This window comes from Cyphellophora europaea (genome assembly GCF_000365145.1).
Source record: "Cyphellophora europaea CBS 101466 unplaced genomic scaffold supercont1.3, whole genome shotgun sequence".
Taxonomy (NCBI): Eukaryota; Fungi; Ascomycota; class Eurotiomycetes; order Chaetothyriales; family Cyphellophoraceae; genus Cyphellophora; species Cyphellophora europaea.
The window spans coordinates 942,608-959,698 of record NW_008481809.1 but is presented as its reverse complement, the minus strand read 5'-3'; the positions used below and the strand labels follow the sequence as shown (position 1 = coordinate 959,698).

The 17,091-nt window shown below is 53.5% G+C and overlaps 3 protein-coding genes across 3 annotated transcripts; 2 read left to right on the top strand and 1 right to left on the bottom strand.

Moving 5' to 3' along the window:
• Positions 1–2,979: 2,979 nt before the first annotated feature.
• Positions 2,980–3,946, top strand: HMPREF1541_03246 (uncharacterized protein; the record flags this gene model as incomplete). The annotated part of the gene is made up of 3 exons (XM_008717598.1): positions 2,980–3,078; positions 3,126–3,223; positions 3,277–3,946. The coding sequence occupies 3 exons, from the start codon at positions 2,980–2,982 to the stop codon at positions 3,944–3,946; spliced, it is 867 nt and encodes a 288-aa protein (XP_008715820.1).
• A 1,639-nt stretch (positions 3,947–5,585) lies between these two features.
• On the top strand, positions 5,586–6,633 carry HMPREF1541_03245 (uncharacterized protein; the record flags this gene model as incomplete). Its single annotated transcript, XM_008717597.1, has 2 exons — positions 5,586–6,079; positions 6,132–6,633. 2 exons carry the CDS (start codon positions 5,586–5,588, stop codon positions 6,631–6,633), a joined length of 996 nt encoding a protein of 331 aa, XP_008715819.1.
• Positions 6,634–11,188: 4,555 nt separating this feature from the next.
• On the bottom strand, positions 11,189–17,065 carry HMPREF1541_03244 (uncharacterized protein; the record flags this gene model as incomplete). The annotated part of the gene is made up of 1 exon (XM_008717596.1): positions 11,189–17,065. The coding sequence occupies one exon, from the start codon at positions 17,063–17,065 to the stop codon at positions 11,189–11,191; it is 5,877 nt and encodes a 1,958-aa protein (XP_008715818.1).
• Between the last annotated feature and the right edge of the window lie 26 nt (positions 17,066–17,091).

Here is a 17,091-nt window from a genome sequence, read left to right as displayed (position 1 = left end):
ACGGTAACGCGGCTCATCATGCGCGTTGCGCGGTGCCGAAGAGCACAGGTCCTCTCCTCTTTAGATTTCGGGAGCGGATATAGAGGAATCGAAACCATAAACCTTTTCCCCGACTATATTCACGGAAGCATCCTCCTGAACACCGAATGCACCGCTAGAAATGTCTTCAGCTCACTTGCACCCAGGGAAACCCCACCTACGTGTCGCTGCGGCTCTCTCCGGACTCTCTTCGCGAACGCTGCGACCAATGACGTGGCCCCCCTTATCACCATGAGCTCGCCGCGTCACGCATGGTCGAGTCAGGTGGTGGTGGTGAGTACACCCTCTTTGGGCGTCTCATGCTTGCGTACATGCTGCAGCCGAGACGGTCGGTCGGTCGCGCGAAACGGGAAGGAGAGTTCAGTACGTGTGCTTCAGAGCCAGCGTCGGCAACAGAGGAGTGAGTCTTGATAGCCAGGATATCTGAGGGGCCACAGATCGACTGTGTCCGGGAGTGTAGGTGAAGACCACACCAGCATCCCCGATGCATTTGACTGACAGGGTTTCCCGTACTGCCAGCCAGCCTGTGTGAGTTAAGCAGAGAGGCAGGGGTGTCCAAGAGCATCGTGACTGGGATCCGACACTGTCGATGTTGATCCCTGCTTCTAATTGTGCTTGCTGTTGCCACGGCGAGCTGGGCATGCTTTGGATCCGGCTCCAAACTGCCAGGCGTGCGGGTACTCTAAAATTAGGACTGTCCTCAAGGAGCAGACGGGGAGATATCGAGAGAACCGTGAGTTTGCCCATTTCCAAGCCTGGGAAGTCTGCCTGTGGATGCCCAACGCCGCCAAAGATGTGTAGTTCCCTGGAGGGATGCTAGAGCCCGCGACACTGCGAGACAGTCTGAACCCCCTCATGTCGGTAGTCTGTCTTCAGAACGATCTGCCGTCCGATAGCAATGGCCAACTCGCAGTATCAATAAGAGTGTAGTTAGACTTGCCTGTTTAGAGGTTAAATCTCCGATGCAGTAAAGCCCTAACTAGGGATGGTAGAGTAGGACGTGTCAGTAAGCACTGTTCATCATCCTCAACGTATCGTGGGGCTCTTAGGTAAGTGAATAATAGAGCCCAGCAGTACTCAAAGGTTGATTATGTACACAGAGCAGGGTCCACTATGGATGAAGCAGTGGGCAGTGACCATCGCGCTTGGGCTTGCTGTTAATTCGCGTTCTATATTGGTATGGATTGCTGATTTGGTCGCACCGGACGATCACTGGTGAGAACTACCATTGATGAGGATTTGGAAGAGTGTATACTACAAGTATCGAGTGATAAGGTTCGGGAGTATGCCGCCATCGAAGAGGATGTTTGTCATTGCGCGAGTATTGCAGCGTCGAGCGTCTGCTTTTGAGTTCATGGCCGGAAGCCCTCCGCGGGTGTATCATACGGCAACCTGATGAGCAAGTAATGCCTACCATGGTCTCCATACAGAACGTCGCCGTGCTCAATAATGCGGTGACCAGGCGGAGGCGTTCTGCATTCATCGGCCTGTAGATACAGGGATGAGCTTTACTGATGGTGAGCGAAGGTGCTAGTGTCAGAGCTTTCGGTTGAGCCTGCAGAAGCGTACAATGTCGAGCCATAATGGGGCATGGGAGCCACTGACAGCGAGGGCTGGTCATTGACGAGACTTCGCTATGTGAAGCACTAAGTCCGCAAACATATCGTAGCTGGAGCTATAATAGACCATTTCAGGCACGCCGTAGCTGCTGTAGGATGTTGCAGGTCCATAGCAGACTCTGTACAGTGAGCACGCTGCAGACACCGGATGTGGCTAGATGCTGATATGAAGGCCTCGGGCTCAGGCCAGCCAATCACCCCGTTTGCCACACCTTCTCGAACGGCTGGTGGCTTCACCTACACGTGGTCCTTATCTGCAATCTACATCCACCACCAGCTGAAAAGGTCTCGCTGCATGGTCAAGGCTTCACCGAGGTAGTCGACTGAGTCATCATAGCACGGAGTCAATTGCTGATCGAGCGACATGTGCCATGAAGGAGCTGGCGAGAATTTAAGACGATGGGAGCGTCGATCAAGCACTGTGGACAAAGTCACAGCTGCGTTGGCATTGAAGTCTTCGCTGGGCAAATTTCAGAGTACTAGCGGTATGTTTGGCTGTGACGGTCTCGTATTTACGTCTGTACGGGGCCTAGCCAATTCGGGCATATCTCTGCGCTACAAAGGCGGATTGGGATTACTTAGCAGTGCGGAACAGCTGCGGGCTGGCCGCTTTGCTCGCAACTCTCGCCCGTTTGGCCTGGGGCTTCGCGCTCACGTTGGCTCTCGCCCGACTAGTGACCGACAGGGGTGATCCTTAGTGATCGTCTCCGTCCTTGCTGAGTTATGCAGCGGTAGCCCATGACCCTGCTTCTTTTTTCTGTGCTCGCGGATTTCGCATACTCGGGCCCGGGATCGTGCATGGTCCAGGTCCGAGTGCCTGCGCGTACTGTGGCATTTGACTTTCTGGCGTCTGATGCTTTAGCCCTACTGCAGGATTGCTCACTTCAGAAGTTGTGCGAAACGTCTGTTTGAGTCGGCATCCCAGCCAGCTGCCGAATGACCGAGCGATGCTCATCATGTCATCACCTTGGTCGACACGACAAACTTTTGCCCGACCCTCACAATTTTAGTTCATCCTGACGCTGTACCTTCTTGGGCTCCACCCTTGCTGCCATCTTACTAACTCCGTGCAATGCTATAAGGCTTTCCTTTTACGTCCTTGGCCGCCAACCCTCCCCAGGCGCTTCTTCTTCTGGAATGCTAATAAGCTGATCTACTCTCTACCTAGTCTTATATTTTGGTGAACCTATCCTGCCAGCTTTCGTGTCCCCTACATTGGACTCTGACCTGCACCGCATCACCCGTCACTGTTGCTCTGCCCAGCTCGGACTATTCGTCCGGCTCACAATATATCGCGACTGTAGTACAAATGGGCGGTAGCATGATGACTCCCCCAATGGAACCGGCTTCCCCTCTTGACAGTGGCATTCGCAAACGTGTCTGCAAGGCTTGCGACCGGTGTCGTCTCAAGAAGTCCAAGGTATGTCCCCATTGCTTCCTGTCTGTCCACTCTCTTACACATTCTAGTGTGATGGTGCCACTCCATGCTCCAGGTGCAAAGCAGACAATGCCATTTGTGTGTTCGGGGAACGTAAGAAGTCACACGACAAAGTGTATCCTAAAGGGTAAGTCTTCTTGCATGCGGGCTGCCTGGGGCCTAAGCTGACGGGACGCCTAGTTATGTCGAGATGCTCGAGAACCAACAGGCTCAGCTCGTGACTGGACTGCAAGAGCTGTACAAGCGCATGCAGAACGGCCAGGGCTGGGATGGCTCACCTCTCAAAGAGACGAGCAACGGAGTCCCTTTGACACACGATATCCTGGAACACCTGGGTGCCCTGCAGCAAGATGGCCATAACACAACAGATGCCTTCGAGGAAGACCTGAATGCGCTCCAACAACGACTTGTCGCAAGCGGCGCTGGCATGATGCAAAGAGAAGCTTCACACGATGGCAGTTCTGAGTCCGCACCCTCACCTGTTTACGACTCTGTGCCACAGAAGCCACACTTCACCAACCCGTTTGGCCTGAATCAATTGCCACCCACACCGCCCAACAGAAGCCCATATCCACAGTCAGCACGTACAATGCATCCTAGCAAAGCCAACACCTATCCCCAGACCGTGCCGCACTCAAACCTCAGCTGGACTACCCCAGCACCTGATTTTGACGACGGCATGGACTTCATCAATCAATACGATTCCCCCATGGTCGATCCGTCGATGGATATGAGTCAATTCCCGGCCCACATGTTCCAAGACGCAGCTGCCATCAACCCCTTCTACACCATGAAGGATTGGTCTGGTCAGGACGACCTGCAGCGATACGTCAACCCCGCCATGATCTGAACAGGCAAGCCAGTATCCAGAATAAAAACTCAGCTGACATCACGTCAACCGTGATGGTCGACGAGACTCAAGCGCAAACGGCATGCCTGATAGCAAGGTCTTCCTTGCTTGACTCGCCGCTTATTCAGCGCAGCCCTTCCGCGGCACTGTGTTCCGCCAGTCACCCGCCGCAGAAGGCTTGGTCTCAGAATTGGCGCATCATCGATCTTTTCAAAAAGATACCCAGGGCTCGACCCTTGACGGGTAAAGCATGTACAACATTACAGGACTGGGGTTCGAATTACCATCGGCGCAGAGTACGTCGTGACGTTTGGTGGTGGGCTTGGCAGGGACATCCGCTTGTCGGAGATATCGGAAGCGCACTTCCGGAGCATGAGACTTGGGTTTATTTGTGAAATGCATTTAGCGATCGGTGCATTGGGTTGATTGAAGACATGACGATCACAGATCTAATGAGAGACTGTCAGTCATGATGACGATTCGCTGGAGGTTAACATGCCACTACGCTGATTACTTTGTGCCGAGTCCGAGGGCGATGGCGGCTTTCGATGAAATATTGACAACCTTGCTACAGTCGCTGCATGTGGTATCCTCGCCGCTGTCGATCTTGGAATATGCTCCTTTGCACAAAGGCCGCAACGACAACACGTTTATTGCGAGCCGCAACACCATGACATGGTCCTTGTCGCTCATGTTGGGTGGTAGATTTTTCCAAGGATACTTTGACTTGACATCATGTCATTCAGCTGCCAACAAAAGTTTCGATAAGGTCGTGTAGCCTCGACCACCATCTACAAAGTCATGCGTAGACGAGCTGCATTGTCACATGAGTCGATTCCTTCGTGGTAGCAGGGCGTAATGCTGATTCGCGTTGCAACACATGTGAAACTTCTCGTTCCAACCGTGCATCTCGAAGACGACAGTGAGGACACGACAGTGGTCTTTCGAGCGGTGTCAAAGTCAAAGCCGCCACATCACCACCTTTTTGCTATTCAAAAGACGCATGTCGAGACTTTGGGTGCAGAAATGCTGAGACGAGAGTTCGCAGAGTTCGGCTTCGCGAACAGGACGGCCAACTGTCGGCAACATCGACGTCTAGCTATCGAACCAGACCGATATTGTACCTTTGACAAATAGCACTGAACTCACAGAGACCCGACTTGGTACGAGAGGCGAGAGACACCGAGCGAAGAATTTCGGCGAGCCGTTTGAGATCCCAGGCTGCCACGTGCATCGGCGATCGCTAGCCCCAGCGGTACGTACCCGTCCCCCTTGCAAGCTACGCGTATCGCAAAGGCATCTTTCGTGTTAGCACCGCGTCCAGCATGAATCGCTTCAACTGCGCGCTCTCGAAAGACTTGCTTGGAAGTCGAGAACGATGAACATGTCTACCCCTGCACCGCATGGAGCCGATCAGCGTTGGAATTTAGGCGGCGGACAGCGGAGGCACCACCCCCCGCCAACGTGACATTGATATTTGCCGGTGGGCAAACATCGAATATCAACCGCCCCGCGCCTTCACCCTCGCCTTGAACAAAACCGCCCTCGATCGATCGTCCTCTGTTTCATCTCGCTCGTAAATACATTGCCTTGCGGTGCTAAATTCGCCTTGAGCCTTTGCCGTCCGTGCCCTCCCATCATGGCTCCCGAATCCGCCTTCACCTTCCTGCCGACGGGCGCTCTAATTCAAGAATTCAAGGTTGGCGGGCAGAACATCGTGCTTGGGTTCCCCAACCCAGAACCTTACAAGGATGCACCTTTCTTCGGCGAAACCATTGGGCGCGTCGCGAATCGTATCAAAAATGGCGTCATTAGCGACTTGAATGGCACATCCTACCAACTCTTCCAGAACAACGGCCAGCACAGCTTACATGGTGGCAAACAAGGTTGGGGCAGGAAGGTTTTCAAGGGCCCAGTGCCGACACAGAGGCATGGCACGGAGAGCGTGCAATTCACGTACGTCAGCCCTGATGGTGATGAGGGCTACCCTGGGACGGTCGAGCTGCGGGTCTGGTATACTGCGTTCGAGGAGAAGGAGGATGGCGTTGACAAGACGGTCCTGATCACTGAGTACGAAGTGGAGCTGATCGGGGATGAGGTCGAGGAGACGGCGGTCAATATCACGAACCACAGGTATGGTATCTCTCGAGGGACTGGGTTTGGACTTAGACTGACTGTGACTTAGCTACTTCAATGTCAGTGGCGCGGAAAGCATCGCTGGAACAGAAGCGACCCTGAGCACATCGAAATACCAGGTCGTCGATGACGCCGCCATACCTACAGGTGCAATTGACGACTTTCCAGGAGTCGAGGCCAACAAGACGTTTACCCTTGGTCCTCAAGAGCCCAGCATCGACCATTGCTTCGTCTTAAATCCTTCAAACCTCAAGATCCCGCTCGACACGCGCGAGTCTCCATTGAACAACCTGGTCCGCCTCTACCACCCCGCTACCAAGATCCATCTCGACATCTTCAGCACCGAGCCGGCTTTCCAGTTCTACACAGGCGCCTTTATCGACGTAGCAGCAACCGAGCACACTCCCAAACGAGGACCACGTGCTGGTCTCTGCGTCGAGCCCAGTCGCTACATCAACGCCATCAACGTGCCCGAGTGGAGAAATCAAATGCTGCTGAAAAAAGGCCAGAAGTGGGGATCCAAGACCGTGTACAGAGCATGGCAGGATTGAGGCTCTGAAGAGAAAATTCAATCAACGCCTCATGCCCTCATGCTGCACGAAGGCACAACTAGGACCCCTAAACACGGCGCATATGCTAGAAACGTGTAAACATTGACGCAATGTCATCGGCAGCAAGCCGAGGCACATGGAATTCTGCAGGAAAACTGCCTCGTCACACCACACGCCGATGAATTTTCGAAGCATCGACGCAAGTGATCCATAGAGCTCCTCTCCTTCCAGAAGCTTTGCTTGTTCGATATATGCCTCATGACCACCATCGCTAAAAAGCGGAGAAGTTGAGTGATATTGTCTCCATCGCTACCACCTGCAAGGTCCTTTCAACCTTCGAGAAGACTGCTATTGAGCTCGTGACTGCCAAAACGCGGGCATTTGATCATGCACAAAGCTTTCGAGAAGGGTAGAGCGGGTCGGGCGTCGGCGACCCGCTCGTCGGGCCTAAGCAAGAGCCGACGCGCGGACAAGGCGTTCCGGCCCAAACTTCACGGGTCGCCGACTACTGTAAGGATTACTGAATATCGTGAACGAGTGACAAAGACGCCCGTGTTTGCTGATGAGGCATTTTAACTCAGATGGTCATCTGCGTCCTGCAGACCGCGGCGAACAGTCCGCGACAGCACTAGAGGTCGCTATTGTTGCCAACTGCCGCGATCGATGGCAGTAGCAGTAACATTATTTTCCTCCAGGCGCAAAAATTGACTAAACTGGCCAATTCGAATAACCCCCCGAGCGACTTGGCGCCAATGCCGCTCAAGGGTTTTCGGACGGGGGAGGCTTTTCGGGCCATTCGCGCACCGACTTCTTGATTTTGCACAACTTCTGCGTATTTACTACCCGGTCGCGATGCAGTACGATCTTAGTGCATCCTCTGGTTTAGGTGGGCATGGCAAGACTGCGAAATCACTGCCACCTTGTCCTGTCCATCCCCAAGGAGGATCACAATGCGATTCGGTCGACGCAGCCAGTCCTACTCAACGCCCAGTGGTGCATTGCGTGCCATAGTCTTGTCTACTACCACAGTCACAGCCACGATATGGTCTGCCTTGAACAACAGATCTGACAGTCGACCACAGAGAAAGTCTTGTTTCAACTACGAACACGTCGCTCGCCAATGCTCACCAGCATCTAAATAAGGCCTTCCTCGGACTGCGCGCGCACCCATTGGTCGTAATCGTGTTCGCGTAGTTAGCACTGCCTACCTCGTTGCTGCACTTTACCCCCTCTCGCGTCGCGTACGAGATCAAATTCAGGCAACAGGAAAAACAGATGCTTGTCCTCTCAAATCAGGGGTTTCGTTAGGGTACCAACTACCGAAATCAAGCGAAGACCATCCCCATTCTAACCAACAGCTCCCGTTAGAGTACGACGTGTAGATCGCGCGCGGTGTGCAGCTGTTCTCGTCCGAGGCGCACCAAAACATCTCGCCCATAAGCCTCCCGAGTCCACCCCCGGACACATTTCTTAGCCGGACCAACCACACATGACGACATGGGGGAGCTAAGTTCTGCATAATTCGGGCATAAACGTTTTCCTCATCAGGTATGGCTGTACTGTCACGGGAGAACGCTGTGTATGTAATATGGTAAGCGTGTTACGTTCAGCTTCGCACCTGGAGGTTGTCGCACGAGTAAGTCCATGCCAACCTTGACCTCAGGGCGTCCCTCCTCATGATCGATCGTGGCTGTCATCTATTGCTAACACCTTGGACGAAGCTTTCGTTATTGAAGACTCCGGCGATACTCAATGGTTGAATCCCTCCACCATGCTTCGAACCACGGCACACCCATGCTGTGGCTGCAGCTCCGCGGTCCCATAACCCACCGAACACGCTCGACTACGTCTGGTAGCTGACAGAATCAAGGATTAGACTCGAATCCAGGAACGGGCGACCAGCATTCCTAGGGGAAACAATTGTCAATGCTGATTGGGCATATCCTGCTGACTGATACCCTTCGGTCATCAACGCTTCCTGCTTCCGCGGGTCCATTGGTCGCAGGTCTTGCTGTGTCATCAGCTTGACCCCACTCGACTTCGCTGAAACTACCCGTTACGCTGAAGAGCAATCGCGACATCTCAGCTGCGCTGCGTATTTGACAACTTGGTGGAGCTTTGACTATGGCGCGTGCGTGCATCGCACTGCACGCCTGGCTTGGGCCACCCACAACGAGATACCACGGCACGAAGTGTGCTTGTTGCGACACTGCTAACCAATCCAGCAATTCTAGATCACGGCAGCACCGACACCCATTGATCTCGTATCGAAGGGATCTAGATGTCTGGTGATACTTTCCGGTCGAACGATGCCATCGAATTCATTGGCCAGTCGGCCGAGAACTAGCCCTCCAGGGCCGCTATAGACCTTTGAGGCATGCTGCACGGGGGTCGCGCACAGATATGCTGATACCCCCGATCCTCCCTGTCAATCCCACCGTCTGGACCAAAGACCGCACAAGACTCGCCAACAGGAAAGCCAGAATTGGTAACTGTCTCGTTTACGATCACCTGGTGAATACATAATCCCAAACTAGCCCGCTGATGACAAGCTTTCTTTCCTCTCGAGGAATTTTGGATTATTCACCACGCAAACAACATTTCCCAGAGAGGTAACAGCCATCGACCTGAGCGCGCTCCAACCACGAAGATTGCAGAACACAACCTGGAGCACGCACGGCAACTTGCCAAGCCAGACTGGTCTGCCGTCAAGGCCTTGTCGACCACACTGCACTTCATCGTAACGGCCCAAGATACGAATACGAAGCCAAGTCGCAAGCTGTAGAGGATGAGATATCAGCTGTGTGGTGCTGGACCTGACGATCGTATCCCAATTAGACTCTATTTCAACCGTCAGCTCGCAAACCAAACCTGCAAAAGACCAGCGGAGCGCTTTTAAGAAAGCGGCACGACATTCTTAATGCCTTCTCAGGTCTACCAGCCGCTTCTACCATTGGTAACGCCGTGCTGACAAGTATCGACTCCACTCGCAACCTCCATTTCATTTGATGCAAGACCATTCTCCAGAGAAACACCATAATCAAGACAAATCATTCGCGGCAGAGGAAAACACTGCTGGACAACTCCTCACGAGGCTACGAATCTGGCCAACTGTTGCCGCCCAACCCCTGCACGGAACAACAATAAGCCAACAACACAATCATGCGGGTTGTGAGAAGGCTGCACACCAACGGCTATATCCGCTCCAGGCGCATCGTTCGCTAAATGATGACCAGCGGGTTTTGTCAGAGTAAGCGAGGCCAGCCTCGTCTGCATTTTCGATTCATGGGTCTCCAGCCGATTATACACATGGTAATGTCAGGTACAGCAGACTCTCTCACAATCCACTGACCATACGACGTGAACAAAAGGAAAACCATCCATCTCGCATGCGCAGCAATGTGCCAACAGTCCTTGGGACCCAGAATACACCATACGAACGAGCCGTCGGCTTACTATATCCCCAGTACTCCGTCCGCAAGTATCCACGCAAATTGGAAAATCCCCCGGAATGAGAATCCCCCCGAGCCCGAGAACCCGCCGCGCATACACGCAGGGACAATCTCCTGCTCCGCCTCTCCATCGCACAGCGCACCATCTCGGTCCAGAACGTATGACATTCACATGCAGGGACCATATCGGCAAGAACGATCGCTCACCCTAACCCCCCAGCCCCCCACCCGGCGCGCTGACTGTGTCTTCGGGGTTATTGAGCCGCCCTAAAGAAAACCAAACAACATATATTACCACCCCTGAATTCAGCGGATCCCCCGTCCAGGCTAAGGGTAGACATTGCCCCGATTCTAGACAGAACGTGAGTAAATACCCGAATGGGTTTGAAAGCACCATATAGCGCATCTGGCGGGCCAGCGTGCGCGCGGGCGCTACTGTAGACCTGGACTCAGCGGACAAATGCTTGGGCTTGGGCTTGGGCTTGGGCTTGGGCTTGGGCTTGGGCTTGGCTTGCTAGCTAGACCATCTTTGCGCGGGCTCCTTCGCGGGCAAAACAAACAGCGGCGGCGGCGGACGAATGCGGACATACGGCTACACTTCTCAAGTACGGCGGTGAGTCGCGCGACGGTCAAGTCAGTCGGGGTGACGATGGCCCGGCCGGTCTTGGTGAGTCACTATCGCTGAAATCAATTGACAATGATTGCCTTGTTGGTCGCCTGTATCTGTATCTGTATTTGTGTGTATTTGGCTGTCTTTTATCGATTGTAATCGGGCTTCTTACAGTGGGCGCCTCGATCGTTGCCAGGCTGATGCTACGGGGATGAGGAGGCTTCTCGAACGTACGGATACTTGCGGCTTCGCGCCGAGGCTGAAAGCCCCTTGAGACTGCGCAGGGGCAAGCGTCGTTAAGGAGTGAATGGGATGCCCCTCGGGCGGTGCTCTGGAGTGATGCCGCACAACCGTCACAGGGGACAAGGTAGGCAGCAAGACAAATTCAATTCAGCCTTTGGATCATTCTCTATCATTCTCATGAGTCTCATGGATAAAGTCATCTCGTCACCACCACGATATACACTACGAGGCCCCGTTCTACAGACGGTACCTACGCCTCCACACTCCCATTCTGCACCATCGTATCCCACACCCGCTCCCTCAACCGTTCCACCACCTCCCTCCGCACCCACAACCCATCACTCCACTTCGTCTCGCCCTCCCCCATGGCGGCCTCGTCCTCCATCTCAAACCTGTCAAACCACGTGAGCAGCGCGCGCAGCTCCCAGAGTTTACTCCTGCTCATATTCCCCACTTCGTCCTCGGGTAGCAATCCCCTCTCCAGCGCCAGGCGCGAATCCACCGGCGTGTCGTTCAAGAGTTCTTTGCCTTCGCCTTGAAGGGCGTCCAGCACCAAGTCCCGCTCTTTCGCGTCATAGTCTTGGAAGCTGCGTAGATCAAAAAGCCATTCAAAGGGATTGCCTTCGCTCGGCAAAGCGTTCGGGTGTGTCCGCGAGGCGAAGTTGCGGATCACGCTGGGGACGCCGTTGGCGCCGCGCATGCCCTCTCGGTCCAGGACTCGCAGCTCTTCAAACAGGATGTTGCTCTTCGCCGTGGGCCGGTCGAAATCGGCTTGGCTTTGGAGCCAAATGTTGACGGCGCCCTCCTTCTTGACGTGGTTCAGGATGGCGTCGTCGGTGAAATCGAGCGTGACGTCCCACCAGCCTTCGCCAGCGACGTGTAGCCGCTTCATGCTGTCAAAGTCGGGGAGCAGTCCGGGGCTTCTGACGGTGACAGATTCGCCAGATTTTAGCTCGACCCTGGCATTCAAGCCAGCCACGAGGTCGCCCCCTTCTTTCTGTCGGCAGACGAGGCTGCGTCCTTCCACTGCCAGCACCCAGAGGTGTCGTAGGGCTTGCAAATGTGCTTTGTTGTCGAGGACATCGCCTGGAAAAAGTGGATAGAAGGCAATGCAAAGGCTCGCAATAGCAAGATTGCTCGTCCCGAAGGTCATGGTGCCACCGCCGAGGAATAGCACACCAAGTGCCATGTGAGCAGCCATGTGGCTACCAAAAGGAGTGTCCTTGTCCGTCCTGCCATGCAAGCTCCGCAAACGCCGCATCACTATCAGGTCTCCGGATCCGGCCATCACCGTAGCAGTGGCGAGAGCAACCACATCCAGACAGTTTCGGACACTGTTCAGGGTTACTCGCGCGTCGTAGTGGGGGCACGGTAGGTGCGAGAGTCTGAGAAAATGGTCGAGGTATGATACTAGTAGGTCACGAACGTCGTATCGCTGCGAACCCGCGTAACGGAGGCCGAGCGCGAAACAGATGCCAGCAAGAATGTTGAAAAAAGGCATGTCCTCGGTTGCGAGGTGGACGGTCTTTTGCAGCGATGCACGGTGTCGATACTCTTTTGGTAAAGATGCTGTGACAAAATCCTGAGTTGGGCTTATGGCTTCCCACATGATGAGATGTCGTGCTAGTGTCCGAAGGAGGAAGATATCTGGACGAACATAGTCGAACTGATGGAGTGTTTCAGGTATGTCGATCTTCCGAGCAACGGCAGCATCATTGGTCTTCATAAACATGAATGCGACAGCCATAACGGCGCCGGCTGTTGCCCGGTCTAGCACATGGACAAGATTAACGTTCTTGGTACCCACGGCGATCGCAAGCAGTCGTTCAGGAACACTCAGGTCGTGTAGGCTGGCATTCTGGTTACCGAGTCCGAGATTCATAAGACCCAGAGAGAAACCAGCTGCAAGGCGGTAGCCTTCGTCTCTCAGCACAAGCTCTTCTGCCATGCCTTCCTCGGAGTCATTGTTTTCGATCTCTGAGAGCATCATATCGGACATGCGTCGGTGTTGAGAGTTGTAGTACAAGAGGCCGATACCCATGATCCCAGTAGTCTGTGTCAAAGGCGATAAGTTGAGTTCAGCAGCTCCCGGAGGAAGTAGTCTGGTCACATGAACAGACAATAGTCGGGTTATTAGCTGATCTTGCGTTCCCAGATATGATGCAGACAGGCCTAGAAGCAGACCGATCGATGTCATTGTGTGCTTGGGAGTCAGATACTTGAACGCGACCCATTTTGCCAATGACCGTAGATGTCCGTTGAGCCCAAGAGCCAGCAGGAAACCTGCATGCCGATTCGTGAGCTCCTGCGGCTTATTGTACAGTATCCAAGACGTGTCAATGCATTTGGCATGCTTCGAGATCATGAGTCCAGCACTTGCACCGTTGTGAAAGAAAGCCCAGCAGACCTTTTCTTCGGTGAAGGCAGATTTGTCGGCGCTGAAAGTCATGGGCTGGGCGGATTCAGATGTGCTTCGAGGGCTCATTAAGCATTGCAGAGAGAATGCCGGAATGGGCACCCGTTCCGTTAGCAATGGAATTCTTGCGCTGAAGTGCATCATGGCACGACCAGAGGCAACGGATAGGGTACGCCTCGCCACAAGCTGTGCCAACTCTTTCTGAGCCTCTAAGAGATCGGCTTCGGTCCAGTCAGGCTCCGGAATGCATGTGACCAGAGGCGGTCTTGTCTGATTAACCAGCTTGGATGCTTCTTGGAAACGTCTGTCGTCTTGGAAAACAAGTTTGGTCACAGCTTGACGATCGAGTTCAGAGGACACGTCCCATCTTTGAATGCTCTCTGCATCGAAGGCTGCTACGCTCGCAGCATGATAGTCTTTGCTAGCGGCGTGAGGCGCCAGACCTGTCAGCCTCGATCGATGTGCGCCATGCGAAGGTCTTGTGAGCTCCGCTTGTTCAATGTTTAGGAGATCTGGCGTCATCGTACGAATGGACGCGAGGGCCTGGCGAAATGCTGCAGCAAAGCCATCAGGGGCATGAACGTATGGATGTCCTGAAAGATCGAGCTTTCGAAAATGCTCGTAGGCTGACAACGGCCCAGTCCATTCTCTGCTCGAGTTCATGACCGTTGTGAGCATATGTGTGTGGGGCGTGAGAGACAAAACTGCATCACTTGGTGCATCCGAAGCGGGCGGCTGTTGGTACTCGGCAACGAGATCGAGAGTGGGAAAGGATCTTTCTGGATCTCCAATAACACATTGGCAGAGGTATTGAAGGATCGAAGGAGGTTCAAAAGGCTGATCTGGGACTTCTAGTCCACTAACACGCGAGTCCTCGAGCAGCCAGCGGTTGTCAGAGCTCGATTCGTTGACATAATAGGCATCTTCATGCATTGTCCACGCTTGCCAGCCAAGCCAGAGGCCTAGTTGTGACATGACACCTGGCAGGGACTCAAAAGAAGTTTGAGGACGATCCGTGATAGACATGAGTTTATGTTCTTCATAGAGGAGATGGATCCCGACTAGTATTTTGGCAAGGGCAGTCTGTCGTACGCTTCGTTCTTTGTTGATAGAGACTGGCAGATACCCTTCCGGGCCATTCGTAGCTTCGCCTGCAGGTGACTGTACGAATTCACGAGCCCAACCAATGCATTGAAGAATGAATGAGTCTTTGCGCTCCTGCGCATCGTCCACTGCTTGACTTTGGCTTCTGGCATGTCGAGGTGAGCGTGGAGACGGACTGGGGAGTGAATCGCGCTGATCATCATCAATCAACCACTGCCATGAAGTTGACTGGTGGCAGTTAGAGCCAGCCGTTGTGTGCGCTTCTTTCATGGCATTGAAGTTGGACAAATCGATTGCAGTGCCACTGGCTGAACGAAGTAGACCTCCTCGTTTTCTCCGTGATGGTGTGCCGCTCTTCGAATGCTTTTCGTCGATGAAAGGTGCAGCAAGAGTGAATAGGGTCACCACTAAAGATGTCCATTCGGGAAACTCCCGCGCTTCTCTTTTGCTCAACCATCGTTGCACCTCCCAAAACGCTACCAACATGCAATCTTGAAAATCCTTTCCTAGAACGAAATCACACATTGTCAGGATCTGAGAAACCAACGCGTCGGCAGGTCTTAGCTTAATCAGTAACGTATGAGCCCGACCTGAAGGGCTGACAAGAGCGACCCTGCCACGTCGACCATATTGATAGACAGAAGCAACTTCAATTGATGATGCTGGTATGGTTCGCCGCAGGCCTTCATCTCTCTTCTTGGTGGGCGTCGAGCGAACTAACAAGTCGAGTGGATCTGATAAGAGGTGCGATGAGGGCAAATCCATCCTGAACGACGGACTCCATGGAGCCTCCAAATGAAGTAACGGGTCTCCCTGTCGCGTCTTCGTCAAGATAAGAAGTCGCTGAACATGATCGTCGTTAACGAGACATACACCTGATATGCTCGAGCCACGCCGAATACTGGTAGCTTTCAGCTTGATCTTCTTGGATAGCTTATGTTTCTTGATTGCTGTCACTGTATCGACGTGAACATCGACGATTGCAATCTGTTCTGAAACGTGGTCATGAACGCAGACCGAGATGGACATGCTTTCTTCATCATAGCGCTTCGGTGTGGGGATCGTGAGGACTTTCAGGTCTGGCTGGGATTCTGACGAGCCTTCTTCCGACAAAGAGAAGCTAGTCAGCTTAAAGAACCCCAGATCGCGGCGTAAGTCGGTAGACTCTAGCAGATCCTCCGACATCATGTCTAGATGGTGGTGCGAGTCCACGTCATCAACGCGCAGTTGACCGGGCACGTTAAGAAAAGATGTCCCGGTGCTAAGGATCGAGGTTGCGGCGTGAAAGGAGCTCCTGCGCCGTATACCGAAACTCTGGCGATCGCTGAAGCTCCCAATGGACTCACCACGGCGAGGACCTCGACCTACGCTCTTTCGCGTGTTATGGCCCACAGCAAGGTCGTGGAAGGTGTTACGGTCATTAACCGCGCCAAGATCCGTTCGGGCAAGCATGGAGCTCACACGACGCGCTGATCTGGTCTGAACCCCGACCTGCTCGAACTCTGGACCTAGCTGGTTTGCCAGCTCATCAGCTCCAGCAGCTCTCTGATCCGCTGCAGAAGAATTGAGGTTGCCCTCGGCATATGACTGAGCGAGGCCGGTGAAACTTTGGCGGAGTGGATGAGGCTCTCTGAGAGCTGCAGGAGTGGCAGCACCTTGATTCCTTCCATAGATATTTGAGCTCTTCCGTTTTGATGTTGCACTCTTCCTGTTCTGTTTCTGAGACTTGGACTTGGTACGAGCAGATAGAGGCACGTCGCCGGCTACATGCCAGATAGTGATGGCATCACTCGACGGGTCGTATGTAACTGAGATGCACAAGGATTCGTGATCTTCGCTGGCGTACCTCAGCTCATCGTGGCGCGAGATATAGAGCAGTGTTTCGCTGGTCGGTAACGCCTGGCAATCATCTAGCGACTGTGCTCTGTCAGTTGAGCCAAACACCACTAGGCCTAGTTCTGACATGGTCTCGACGCATGAGAATGTACGCGGCATGCCATGTCCACGTCGGACTGGTTGTGGTAAGTCTTTCGTGATATCTGGCAGAACAAGCGATGGCCGGGCGCTGGATGTCCGAATCGTTCCCTGACTTTCGTTGATGGTGCTCAAATCGTGATGGAATGCGATTGTTGATTCTTCCGTCGCATCGTCCTCACTAGCCACCCTACGCTGCAACAGAAAGCCATTCGGGCAGGCAAAGGCAGACTGGGCTTCGAAAGACAGCGGTAACAGATGGCTATCTCCAGAGACTAGTAGGATATGCACTTGGCTCTTCAATACCACCACCAGCGCTTCTTCGTACTCTCTGTTGGGCCCTTCTGACCCCAGATCATCTTTTGGAAAGAATGTAGTGAATGCTTGTAGAACAGAATCATCCTCGATGCTCAAGTTCAAGACCCGCTTGATGACGCCGCATTTCGACCATACAACGCAAGAGTCCGCAATCAAGATTTCTTCTTCTACAAGTTCAGAATCGTTCCTTGACTTCGTCAGATAGGAATGGTATCTGTATGTTTCGGGTGATGGGTCGCTGGGTAGTGTGCCTTCAGCGATGAGGTAGGGAAGAGCTGTGGGCTCATGAACACCTAATGAGCGGACGGTAGCCATACTGTATGGCCCCAAGCGTTGACGAG